The sequence below is a fragment of the Solanum stenotomum genome, chromosome 3 (genome assembly GCF_019186545.1).
Source record: "Solanum stenotomum isolate F172 chromosome 3, ASM1918654v1, whole genome shotgun sequence".
Lineage (NCBI taxonomy): Eukaryota > Viridiplantae > Streptophyta > Magnoliopsida > Solanales > Solanaceae > Solanum > Solanum stenotomum.
Window position 1 is genome coordinate 31,039,759 of NC_064284.1, and position 14,672 is coordinate 31,054,430.

The following is a 14,672-nucleotide window of genomic DNA, read 5'->3' on the forward strand; positions in this document are numbered from 1 at the left end:
CTTTCAGGACCCGTTATGGTCATTATGAGTTTCTGGTCATGTCGTTCGGTACAACTAATGTGCCTGCAGTGTTCATGAACCTTATGAATAGAGTATTCAAGCCTTATTTAGATATGTTTTTTATCGTGCTCATTTCTATTCGAGGAATGAGGAAGATCATGCTAGCAATCTCAGAAAAGTTCTCCAAACTCTAAAGGATAGAGAATTGTATGCAAAGTTCTCTAAATGTGAGTTTTGTCTTGCGTCAGTGTCATGACCCAGACCATCGTTATTGGCACCCATACTAACCCTCCGGTGGGAAAACCACTACTACAACCCAAGCTAAGCAACTTACGAAAAACTATATGGAAGCAAGTTTAAATGCTAAGGAAAGGAAATATGGAGTTCCCATACACTCCAAACAAAAGTCTAACAACCAAAACAATGTGGAATAACACCTAGAACCTGAAATTCAATGTACTATAACATCTACGGTTCAACCGTAAGTCTAAACAAGAAGGGGTACAACACCATACTAAATATAAGAAATCTAAAAAACTAGTCTAAGTCTAAAAATATGGACATAAACAGAAAGAGAACTCATGGCAACCTGGAAGAACTGGCTCACCCTTGAATTCGAAACGATCACTAATCTTCTAAACGAGGTCTGTCAATAGTCGCTTGAAGACGCCCTGTACTCAACAAAGAAAGAGCAAGTGCAGTATCAGTACACAACCACAGTGTACTAGTAGGATCACGCGGCTATCCCACTAAGTGCAACATACTTAATCCATTACAACACAGCAATAACATGCATACACCGAACATATACAATATCCACATCATTCACAAACAACGTACAGTTTCACATTTCTCAAGATATACGATTATGTCAAGCAATGGTCCTCTCATGGAACCCAAACCCAAACTATTAGTGTACCGGTTCGTGGTACCCGATCCATTGTTTTTGCCGAAACGTGGCAACCAATCCCATATTTATGCCGGAACGTGGCAAGCAATCCAAGTTAGTGTGTCGGAATGCAACACCCGATCCATTCAACAAGCCACAATCACAATCACAAGTATATTCTTAAATCATACAATCAAGTCATGATTCATGGCATTCATCATTCTTCTATCCTCATTTACAATTAGTGTGATCAATAATGCAACATTTGCATACATACATGTATTATAATGAAGCAAGAACAAACATACATCACACAACATGAAATGAAAACCATTACCTACCTCGAAACAAGCTTGAAACTCCTAAGAAACATGGTTCTTCCCTTTTGGGATTCGTTTCGCTTGTTTTTGCTCTACAAACAATCATAATATCACAGAAATCAAAAAACAATAACTAATTACCCGGATTATATCAATAATATCAATCCTAGGTCAAACCCTTGATCCTCATACCCAGAGTAGGGCTTTTTTCCACCATAATTTCCAAATCAAAATCCTCCCCCATCGATAATCACCCATCAGATTACATTCTACGGATCGAAAAATGGATTCGGTGAGTTTAAACCTTACATTTAGCCTCAAGAATGGTTAAAAATGGTCAAGAACTTGTCTGGGGTCGTCTCCTAGCTCTCAAAGTCGAAAAGTGTAGAATAAAACATTTTTGGAGTTTATTTCTGACTTAAGTCGCGTCTTTCCCGCCACAGAAATACTTACCCTGCTACAACGGCCGCGCCCTGGAGGCACAAATCCCTACCATAGCGGCTTGCAGGAAATAATGAGCAATTTTAATAATTCCAATACCCTCATTTCACAACACACCTTCAACCAACGACACACAGAAACTACCCATTCACGCTAACATTAATTTCGAGAGTTCTACTCACTCAAATTCAATTCTGTAACGCCGTACACGTTCCTTAACATCCTAGATATCTACTCATGTGACTAAATCATAATTAGATCACCCAATTGTTACCAGACTTTCCTAGACCTTACTGACTCTGATTTCATCCAAATCTGGACTAGGTTGGGAAATCCTAAGTTACTACAAAAAAAATTTCGGCCCAAAATTTTTCCCCGTCGGCTTTTCTATAACGATAGAGACCGGTCGTTACAATAGATACCAATTTACCCATCACTTATCCCCGAGTGACAAACTTAGGAAAAATAGGCTAAAGAAGGAATGGACTAGTACCTGAATCGACGAACAGTGTGGGATACTTGTCTCGCATGTCTTTCTCGGTTTTCCAAGTAGCTTCCTCAACTGGACGATAATTCAATTGAACTTTCACGGACTTAATCTCTTTGGTCCTCAGCTTTCGGACATCACAATTAAGAATTGCAATCGGTTCCTCCTCATATTTAAGGTCTTTGTCTAGCACAACTGAGTCCCATTTTATGATGTAATCCTCATCTCCATAATATATCTTCAACATGGATATATGAAATACCAGATGAACTCCTGATAAGTTCGAAGGTAAGGCCAATATGTAAGCCACTAGCCCTACACAATCAAGAACCTCAAAAGGACCAATGTAATGAGGACTAAGCTTGCCCTTCTTGCCAAATCTCATCACCCCTTTCGTGAGTGACACCATAAAAAGAAAATTCCCACCAATACGAAATACCATATCTCTTACCTTATGGTCTGCATACTTTTTCTATCTACACTGGGCCGCTAAAGGCTTAGCTTAGATGCTCCTCATCTTATCTTGAGCATCCTTCACTAAATCAATCCCCAAAGGTTTCATATCTCCAACCTCAAACCATCCTATGGGTGATCTACATCCCATCCCATAAAGTGCCTCAAATGGTTCCATATCAATGTTGGAGTGATAACTATTATTATAGGATAACTCACACAAAAGTAAGAACTCATCCCAATGTCCTCCAAAATCAATCACACATGCCCTCAACATGTCTTCTAACACTTGAATAGTCCTCTCTGACTGTCCGTCCGTCTGCGGAAGGAAAATTGTACTAAAAGTGAGTTATGTGCCCAATTCATCATGTAACTTCTTCCAAAACTTGGATGTGAATTGGGTACCACGGTCTGAGATGATAGAAAGAGGTACCCAATGCAACCTCATTATCTCTTTCACATAAACCTTAGTGAGTTGTTCAGCATTATAATCTATTCTTACCGGAATAAAATGGGCTGACATAGTCAATCTGTCAACCACTACCCAAATAGAATCAAACTTTCCCAAAGTCTTGGGAAGACCAACCACAAAATCCATGGCTATCATTTCCTACTTCCATTCCATAATTGGCATTCTCTGAAGAAAACCTGCAGGCCTTTGATGCTCATATTTACTTGTTGGCAATTTTGACACTTAGCCACAAACTCCGTCATATCCTTCTTCATGCCCGACCACCAATAAATTCACTTCAAATCTCGGTACATTTTGGTCACACTTGGATGAATGGAAATCGCGAACTATGGGATTCTGTCAACAATTTCTGAATCAAGTTATCAACTCGAGGAACACAAATCATTCCCTTAAAATTGAACACATCTTCCGCATCAAGAGTGGTCTCTTGTGCCTTACTAATCGCAGTCTTCTGCTTGACTTCATTCAAATTTCAATCCTCAAACTGTTTGGCCTTAATCTTCTCAATGAACGTGGCCCATACTTCAATGTTAGGTAACACCCCACCTTTCTCTACGATGCCCAATTGCATGAACTTAGACTCTAATTGCTGAATTTATTTTGTCTGAGGTCGCTTGGATACACTCAAGCAAGCTAAACTACCCATACTCACCGTTTTTCGACTTAGTGCGTCTGCCACTACATTAGCCTTACTCGGATGGTATTGAATGGTCACATTATAATCCTTGAGTAACTCCATCCACCTTCGTTGTCTCAAATTCAGACCATTTTGAGTGAACACATGCTTCAAACTATGATGATTAGTAAACACCACACACTTAACACCATATAGATAATGCCGCCAAATCTTAAAAGCGAACACTACCGCTGCCAACTCCAAATCATGTGTTGGATAATTTCTCTCATGCACCTTCAATTGATGCGACGCATACACTATAACATTCTTATCTTGCATCAACACAGCACCCAACCCAGAATGTGAAGCATCATAATAAATAATAAAATATTTACCTTTAACCGGTAATGCTAGAATAGGTATGGTGGTCAAAAGAGTCTTGAGCTTTTGGAAGCTCTCCTCACCTTTTTCAGTCCATTAAAATGGTATCTCCTTTTTGGTCAAATTTGTCAAGTGAGTTGAAATAGAAGCAAAGTTCTTCACAAATCAATGATAGTAGCTAGCGAGGCCCATAAAACTCTTAACTTCCGTCACAGAGCTAGACCGAACCCAATCCTTAACCACCTCAATCTTTTGGGGATCTACCATTACCCCTTCTTTGGAACTACAAGCCCCAAAAATGCAATCAAAGTCAACCAAAATTCACACTTAGAAAATTTTACATACAATTTTTGTTTCCCAAGAACACCCAGAACAATATGAAGATGGTCGGCATGCTCTTCCTCACTTTTTGAATAGACCAAATTGTCGTCGATAAAGACTATAACAAATGAATCCAGAAATGGCTTGAACACCCCATTCATTAACCTCATAAAATTTGCGGGAGCATTAGTTAACCCAAACGACATAACTAGAAACTCATAGTGCCCATAGCGGGTTTTAAACGTTATCTTGGGCACATCCTCAAGCCTAATCTTCAACTGATGGTAACCATACCTTAGATCAATCTTAGAACAAATTGATGCACCTTGCAATTGGTCAAAAAGATCATTTATTCGAGGTAATGGATACTCATTTCGGATGGGGACCCTATTCAATTATCGGTAATCTATACACATCCTCATACTACTATTTTTTTTTCTTAGTAAACAAGACTGAGGCACCCTACAGGGAAGCAATAGGACGAATAAATCCTTTTATCAAGAAGTTCTTGGATTTGATCCTTAAGCTCTCTTAATTCTGCCGAAGCAATGCAAAATGGAGGGATTGAAATGGGACTAGTACCAGGTTCTAAATCAGTGCAGAAATCTATATCTATGTCCGAAGGCATACCAGACAAATCATTAGGAAACACTTCTCTAATTTCTAACACCACAAGAATAGACTCATTAGATGGAGACTCAACTTCAACATCCCAAATATAAGCCAAATAACCCTGTCCTACCAGTTTCCTAGCCCGAATGGAGGATATGATCCTAGCTTGCTTAGGCTTGTACACCCCTTCCCACTCTAACTTTTCCCTTTCCAGAATTTCTAAAGTTACTGACTTAGTATTACAATTAAGCACAGCATAATAAGGGGTGATACGCTCAAATTACACCTCCCTAAAGAAACTTAAGCGATCGTTATCAAGTAAAGAACCCAACTTGTAGGTTGGGGTTGATCCCACGAGGAATATGGTCTAGACTTCAGTTCAGCTTACGATTATATTTGTTTAGTCAACATATTTCCAAAACAAGTAATTAAAGGGGGGAATTTGTGAAACAAATTCTGAAAGTTATGCGAACAATTAGTAAGTAAGATTCAAACTTTTGTTGTTATCAAGATGAGAGAGAAACTAGGGTGTACATGTTCCCCGTAAGCTCATAACGCATTAATCCTAGTAATAGTAATCCTTTTGTAGTGTAATACATGAAAAGTGATAAGTTAGGTATCTCTAATTCCTTGGTCCGACAACTAGAGAATTTCACCCCGCACCTTGGTCCGGCTACGTGTGTATAATTTACTAACCCTTACATTTACCTCATATTAGACATCACATCGATGTATGGCTTAGTTTTCACCCTCACACCAATAGACATTAGACTATTAAATAGTATCACACTAAATCTATGTTGATAATTTTTTTCTTATTAACTACCTCCTTGGTTTGGCAAGTAGCAATAAGGCGAGTTCTAACGTTTGCAACCGCTAAAAAGACTTCTAAATGAAAGAATTATCAATGCATGCAATAACACTATTCAAGAATTACTTAGTTACTATTCATACTTGGTTAATCGTTCATTGTTCCCACAATGCTAGTTGTGGATTTAGTTACCCATAGTAGCAAGAACACAATTCATATTTTTAGATAAAGAAATCATGAACTTACGTAATGAGAAGAATAAACCCAGAATCTCAACTTGAATTTCAAAGTCACAATCTTCAAACCGAACTTAGGAAATCAAGAATTGCTAAATTGCAAGTTAATCTCCAAAGCCAAAAACTAGAATAAAAGTAATAAAATCTAACCCCCCAAAAACGAGGTTTACATGCCCTATATATAGAAAAATAAGTCCCAACTAAAAAGGAAACGAAATAAGGAAATAATTTTTCAAGACGTGGTTTTGATCTACGACACTAACCTACGGACCGTGTATTGACCTACGGTCCGTAGGTCCCTTCCGTGGTTCAGGACTTAAGCAAATTTTCCAACTTCAAAAATCTTCATCTCTGACGCAATCGACGAATCAACAGTACGGACCGTGGTTCAATCCACGGTCCATGGATCCTCCTCCGTAGCTCCATACTTAGAATCTTCAAAATCAGGTATTGGAACCCCCTCTCTGAATCATTTGACGGACTTGCAGGACAGCCCGTAGGTCGACCTACATTCCGTCATTTGCAACCGTAGTTCCACACTTGGTCAAGAATTCCCTGATTTTCCTTCAGTCTTGCCTACCCATCTACGTCTACCATCTACAGGGAGTGACTGGACCTACGATCCGTAGGTCACATCCGTAAATGCCCTTTTCTGCAATTCTTTAGTTGTGCCTCTCAACTTCCACGTCTGAACTTATTTCCTGCAAACATGATAAAAACACATAAATACCAATACAAAATGGCCGTAGACACACACAACATTTTAGTGCAATGTATTAAAAATATCGTAAACTCACAATATATCAACACCCTCAACTTAAATTCATTGTGTGTCCTCAAGCGACGCACAAAAACTCTAAACGAAACGTGTATAGAAGCAAGCATTTAAGCCCAAGCAATCACAGGGCTCTCTATCCCGACTCTCATTTTGAGTGCAAATCTTTTCTCTTAGACTCAACAAGCTAACTCATGCGGATCAAAATATGTCACAGCGTCTGCAGCCTCAGTAGTGGGCCTAGCACACTAGGCTTCAATAACACTCTCACGAGCCCTCTGCTAGCGCAACTCCTCATCTACTATGGAAGCTTTCCTAGCCTGTTCATTCTGCTGGCGCTCCCGCTTCTTTTCTCGAGCCTCCTCAGTAGTGTCAGAAATGCGACTGGAACGGGGCCTCTTCCCACGAGCACGGGTGGGCTTAGGCTGGCTATGTCCTCGTTGAATAAAACACCAAGCATTGTATCATTAGGTAATACATTAGGTAAAGACTCTGGCTCATATATGGGTGGGTCAAGGATGGTATCAAGGTTGTCCCGGAGACTATCTAACTCGGACCGGAAAGAAGACAGATCTATAGCAGGGGCTGGTCGCTCGAGGACTCTCAACTTGAAGTCATCCAGGCGCTTATGAATAGCCTAAACCTTCTGGTCCATCATGGTCTCCATCACATGCTCCATCTTAGCCTTGGACTCTACAATAGACTTCTGCATCCATGGCTTCACATGATGAAGCAGTATGGCCATCTGAGCTTACAATTTTTGTATTCGAGCCAAGGGCACAATAGCAGCTCCTGAAGGCAGGGTAGCTCTGGACGAGCTAAGGGATCGACTAGCTGCCTGAGATGGGAAGGTTGGGGGATCATCAGTGTGGGATGGAGGGGTAGGGTCATCACCCTACATCTTCTTCACATCATCTACTAAATTTGCTCCCAAATGAGGTACATCAACCTGCGGCTCTCGATGTGGTACTGCCACATTCGCCTCATCCCGAATCAGGCCTATATCCAGGGTCCCCGTTGCCCGGATCAACTTGTCACAATGCCATATCGGCACTCCAGAGTCCCTGCATAACTAAAAGATAAGGCAAGGAAAAGGGTAATTGATGGAGGCCTTGAAAGCCCTCTCATGAATCTCCACAATGATCATGCGGGTAAAATCAATCTCGAACCCCACAGCCAATGTTGCTACCATAACCGTACGGTCCCAAGTGATTGCATTATCAGCCTTCGTGGGAGAAACCCAATTCTATACCAACAGCCAGAAAAACATAGCCACAAATGTGAGAGTGGCCTTCTTGATGCTTAAGCCCGAAGTGGTGACCCACTCGGCTCGCTCTCCGTCAGTAAAAATATAACGAGCCAGCTAGTGTAATACAGTCTCCCTATTCTCGGCACTCCGCTGGAACTCCCCGCCCCGCACGATGTCCCATCTATAGTCAAATTAGGCCGTGTTGAGTGCCCAAGTGTGGCCAAGGCTAGGGTGGTAAAGGAACCAGCGGATGGTGTTCTCAGAGATGTCCAGAGAAAACCCGCACACTAGTGTAGCCTTGAGTGGTTTCTGGGTTGTGGGATTGGCATTTCTGTGAATAGAGCCTCGAAGAGTGGCTGAGTAGGAAGCATAGAACTCCCTCATGATCTCCTCGCTATATGTTCCTAATTCCTTGCCCATCCACTCACACTTATGATGTTGAAAGAGCCGGTGGATGTCGGGTATAGTGTGTAGGCTCCCCGTGAGAACTCTGTGTCCTCTGTGATTAGCCGAGCCATCTTCTCTTTTTCATTCAACATCTTGGCATCCATGTAGATTTGTCGTTGGCACTCCATGCACCATCTATTAGGCTCCTCAGCAACCATATCATGGTCATTGTTTTGTGGCACTTGAACCTCCCCTGAACTAGTAGCCTCATTAGAAGAGGTAGCCTGGCAATGTGAACTTGAGCATGTGGCGGACCCAGAAGCAGATCCTGCAGCAGACGCTGACTCAGAACCGGAAGCAGACCCAACCAGTGACTCGATCACTGTATCCTTCTCATCAGACTAAGAGGTTGTGACTACGTCAGGGACCACCTTCTTGGCTTGATTCCAATTAGCCCAAGGTGTTGTGGGTGATGTCCTTCCAACGGGGGACATATTTAGGGTCTTTCACAGCATTAATTTCCTCGTCAATTAGTCGACGGGTAAGAGCCATTGATTTTATCTACCCTTGGCGGCTATAGCTTTCTTTGGGTCCATTGTACATGTAAGGGAGAATTAGTACCAATATGAACTAAAGACACACTTGAAAAAAATTTAGAACAAATAATGAACAAAATAAAAAAATAAAAAATTACAGACAGTGGCTTCAGTGGCCACCTACAGTGGGTTTCTACGGTCCGTAGGTTGACCTACAGTCTGTGGATCCCCTCTGTAGGTCAAAAGTCCCAAAGAGTTGGGCTCTAATCGGAACCACGGATGTGCAGAACGGTCCATAGATTGATCTATGGACTGTAGTCCACGTCTGTGGTTCCACACTTAGTGAAATTGCTTTGTGCCACAGACCACAGACCTAATCTACGGTCCGTAGACTGATCTACGATCCGTAGACGGGGTCTCGTGGATCTAATATGTGCCAGGTATCAGACACTCTTCTCTTTGAAACCAAATTTTATCAATTCAAACCATGGACCTTAGCCTAATCATGCATTTCAACATAGCTTTATGCTAGTTTGTCATCCCAAGGGTTCCAATTACTCAATTTTCAACAGGTATTGCATATGAGGCTAGGAACCCTAAGTCGAAACTTGCATTTAGACTCTTATTACACTGTTTTTACACATTACAAAGACAACACAATCACAATCTATCATCCCAAGGGTGTTTCTAATTTTAGTTTAGCATGCAATTTCATACAACAACTATCCAAGGTCAAGATCCACTTCCTGACTTTCTATAACAACAATGAACTGGAATTCAAAGTGAAGGGAGAGTCGATTACCTTACAAGCAAAGGAAATGGGTGATTGTGGGATGACTCTTGACTTCCAACAACTTCTAACTCTCCTTTCGCATCGAACCCGAATACCGAAACCTCTAGGAAATTGGGAATGAAGGAATTTAGGAAAAAGGAGAGTGAATTGGGAATATGGGAGGATGAATGCGGAATGATTAATCGGGGAATGGTGGTAATATGGAGGGATTTTAGGATTTTGATGGGTTTAGAAACGGTTAGGAGGAAAATATGGGAACTGGGGAATGATTTGAAAAAGGGGGTTTTTATTTTAAAAGAGGTCCGGGTCGGGTCAGGCAGAACTAGGGTTTAGACCCACGAGACCCCGTCTATAGTCTGTCGGTCAACCTACAGTTCGTAGATGGGGTCCGTAGGTCACTTTTACACTTAGAAAATTTAGAAGTCTTACCTGGGATCTATGGACGCCATTCACGGTCCGTGGAATGAACCACGGACCGTCGATGGGGTCCATAGATCTTTGCGACAGACATTTTCTACAGAATTTTGCTTTTCACCCCTGCACATGTAACAATCATTAGGCCTTTCTTTTTACATTTTCTAGACAGTTTTTAGACATGGAGCCTATGCTATATCTAGCCAACACTAAAACAAAAATAAAGCACCTATCTAAAGGAATACATAAAAGCAAATAAACAAACAAAACTACTAAACTGAAAAGAAGAACCTATGGTTGGCTAGATTGTACATCTTGGGTTACCTCCCAAGCAGCGCTTGATTTAACGTCGCGGCACGATGCAGGCCTCTTGATTACTCAGACTTTATCAAGATAGTAGGCATCAACAACTTCTTGCACACTTTCCGCGTTTCCCAGATAGATCTTGATCATTTTCCCATTTACCTTAAACCTTGTTCACTCACTATTCTCAAGCTCCACCGCTCCATGTGGGAGCACTTGCATGACTAAGAATGACCCGGTCCACTTGGACTTGAGCTTACCCAAAAACAAGCGCAACCTAGAGTTGAATAGAAGCACAAGATCACCCATAAAAAAATTTGCTTTCCAATCCTTTGATCATGATACTTCTTCATCTTCTCCTTGTACAAGGCTAAACTTTCATAAGCTTTTAGGCGAAACTCATCAAGCGCATTCAAGTCACTCATTCTCTGATTTGATGCGGCGCTCCAATCCAAATTTAGCTTCTTTAGTGCCCACATCGCCTTATGCTCTAACTCTACCGGTAAATAGCAAAACTTCCCATATACAAGTTGGTAGGGGGATATACCTATAGGAGCCTTGAATGCGATGCGATAGGCCCATAGAGCATCATCAAGCTTCCTTGACCAATCCATTATAGTAGTATTCACCATATTTGCCAAAATCTGCCTGATCTCTCTATTGGACACTTCAACTTGCCCACTAGACTGCGGATGGTAAGGAGTGGCTACATTGTGGCGGACGCCATATTTACCAAGTAACGCCTTGAACAACTTATTAAAAAAGTGGGAACCTCCATCGCTGATAATCGCCCTAGGTGTACCAAATCTAGAGAAGATATTCTTTTTCAAGAATGTGGTGACACTTCTACCTTCATTGTTGGGAAGCGCAACTGCTTCCACCCACTTTGACACATAATCAGCTGCAACAAAAATATACTTCATCCCGTGTGAACTCACAAATGGACCCATAAAATCAATATTCCATACGTCAAACAACTCTATCACCAATATAGGATTCATAAAAACTCTTGCCTTTTTGAAATTCCTCCTTCTCTTTGGCAACGGTCACAAGCCTTGGCGAAATCATGAGTATCTTGGTGGATGGTAAGCTAGTAATACCCACACTGCAAAATTTTATGCACAGCCTGAATACCACTATGATGCCCACTAACAGGTGATGCATGGCATGCCTCTAGTATACTCAACATCTCGACCTCGGGCACACAGCGATAAATAATCCCGTCAGTACAACTACGATACAAATAAGGCTCATCCCAAAATAACTTCTTCACATCATGCATAAACTTTTTCCATTGGTGAAAAGACAAATCTGATGGCACCAGATCACTTGCCAAGTAGTTAGCAAAGTCTACTAACCAAGGAATTAGATCATGAGAAGCAGCCAATACCTGTTCATCTAGAAAAGCATCATTAATTTCAGCCCTATCACCTAGCTTGAGCATAGCTTCTTCCTCCAATCTAAAGTGATCGGCAACCTGATGTTTTGTCCCTTTTCTATCTTTCACCACAAAGTCGAACTCTTGCAGCAACAACACCCATCTAATCAACCTCGGTTTTGCATCCTTCTTAGCCATCAAATACCTCAATGCAGAATGGTCAGTATGCACAATGACCTCAGTACCAAGCAAGTAGGATCAAAATATCGCGAATGCAAAAACCATTTCAAAAAGCTCATGTTCAGTCATTGTATAGTTCTTTTGAGCCACATTTAGAGCTTTGCTAGCATAGTAAATAGGATGAAGAATCTTCTCTCGCCTCTATCCCAATACCACACCAAGCGCTACTCCACTCGCATCACACATTACCTCAAACGGTTGTCCCCAATCTGGTGAAATAATAATAGGTGCAGTAACTAACTTCTCCTTCAACTCTCCAAATGCTCTTAGACAAGCATCATCAAAATCAAACTTATACTCCTTTTCGAGGAGTTTGTAAAATGTATGTGCAATATTGGAGAAATCCTTGATGAACCTCCTATAGAAACCTGCATGCCCAAGAAAAATTCTAACACCTTTAATAGAGATAGGTGGTGAAAGCTTTTCTATTACCTCAACTTTCACTCTATCAACCTCAATACCCTTCTCAGAGATTCGATGACCCAGAACTATCCCTTCTTTCACCATGAAGTGGCACTTCTCCCAATTGAGCACAAGATTTCACTCTTTATACCGTTTAANCTATCAACCTCAATACCCTTCTCAGAGATTCGATGACCCAGAACTATCCCTTCTTTCACCATGAAGTGGCACTTCTCCCAATTGAGCACAAGATTTCACTCTTTACACCGTTTAAGCACCTCAACCAAATGGTCCAGACAACGATCAAAAGAGTCACCTACCACAGAGAAATCATCCATAAATACCTCAATAGTGACCTCCACCATATCAGAATATATCGACATCATACAACGCTGGAAGGTCGCTGGAGCATTACACAATCCAAATGGCATTCGTTTGAATGTGAAAGTCCCATAACGGCAAGTGAATGTGGTCTTCTCCTGGTCTTCCGGAGCTATAGAAATCTGATTGTAGCCCGAATAACCATTAAAGAAACAACACCAACCTTTACCTGCAAGTCGATCCAACATCTAATCCATGAATGGCATAGGAAAGTAGTCATTTTCAGTCCAAGCATTCAATTTCTGGTAGTCCATGTAGACTCTCCATCCAGTCACGGGCTGCATCGAAACAAGCTCATTTCTCTCATTAGGTACCACAATAATCCCACCTTTCTTGGGCACACACTGAACAGGACACACCCAACTACTATCTGCAATGGGATAAATAACTCTAGCATCCAACCACTTGATGATTTCCTTCCTAACTACCTCTTGCATAGGCAAATTTAGTCTTCTCTAGTGGTCAATACTAGCCTTGTGATCCGGCATGAGTTGAATTTTAAGAGAACAAATATTAGGAGGAATCCCAATAATGTCCACAATAGTCCACCTAATAGCTCGCTTGAACCTCTTCAACACGGAAAGCAATGCCTCAACTTGTGCCACATTCAAATCTGCTGCAATGATGACCGGTAAAGTACCAGCTTTCCCCAAGAATACATACCTCAAATATGATGGTAGAGCCTTAAGTTCCAATTTTAGAGCCTCTTTAACAGACAGTCTAGCAAGTGGAGAGTCATGATTCTTCATGTCTAACTCCAATCTCTTTGATTTTGAACAGAATTCAAACTTATCAAGTGCGGCGACCAATTCGTCATAGTCTTTAACACTATCACCCTCAAAGTTCATCATTACCACTGCTAGTGGATCAACACCCAACCTCTCTTCAATAGGCACCTTGGAACCACTCTCTACAATATGTGTCACCATAGATACTGATTTGAGCTCACTACTCTGCTTCATGGACCTAGAGATATTGAAAGTTGCGTCTTTATTGTTCAATCGAAACTTCATCTGCCATTTCTCCATATCAACCAAGGTGCGCCCAGTGGCTAGGAATGGTCTCCCAAGGATAATGGGAACCTCAAAGTCAACATCACAATCAAGCATCACAAAATCTGCCGGAAAGATAGAAGACTCCACTTATACTAGTACATCTTGGAGCACACCAATAGGCTTTTTCACAGTTCTATCGGCCATAAGTAGTCGCATCACAGTCAGTTCTGGATCCCCTAAACCCAATTTCTTGTAAATAACCTATGGCATCAGATTGATACTAGCACCCAAATCGCATAATGCCTTTGCAAAATGTACCAACCCAATGGTACAAGGAATAGTGAAGGCCCCAGGATCCTCCTTCTTCTACACAAAGGGACCTTGTAGCAATAGCACTACAATGTTGCAACTTATCATCATCCTCAAAACTCACAGCCCGTTTTTTAGTCACCAAGTCCTTCATAAACTTCACATACCCAGGCATTTTCTCCAAAGCTTCTATCAACGGCACATTGATGGAAAGTTGTTTCAACATATTAATAAACATGCGGTATTTTCCTTCTTTAGTCTTCTTTACCAACCTCTGTGGGAAATAAGGTGGAGGTATAGGCATGGGAAAAACTTTCTGAGTTATCTCCGCTTCTTTCTCTGTCGCATTCTCAGACTCTCCATTTACCTTAATCACATCATCATTTTTACTAGACTCAACTTCAACCCCAGAAGGTATAGGTGGTTTAATGGTCTGCTTACCCCCTCAAGTAGTGACTGCCATACAATGCC

General features: G+C 41.3%; 1 protein-coding gene across 1 annotated transcript; it reads right to left on the bottom strand.

The window, feature by feature from the left end:
- Positions 1–13,352: 13,352 nt before the first annotated feature.
- Positions 13,353–14,376, bottom strand: LOC125858867 (uncharacterized). The gene is made up of 3 exons (XM_049538652.1): positions 14,215–14,376; positions 14,066–14,153; positions 13,353–14,014 (listed from the first exon to the last, which is right to left on the bottom strand). The coding sequence occupies exons 1-3, from the start codon at positions 14,374–14,376 to the stop codon at positions 13,353–13,355; spliced, it is 912 nt and encodes a 303-aa protein (XP_049394609.1).
- Positions 14,377–14,672: the final 296 nt, after the last annotated feature.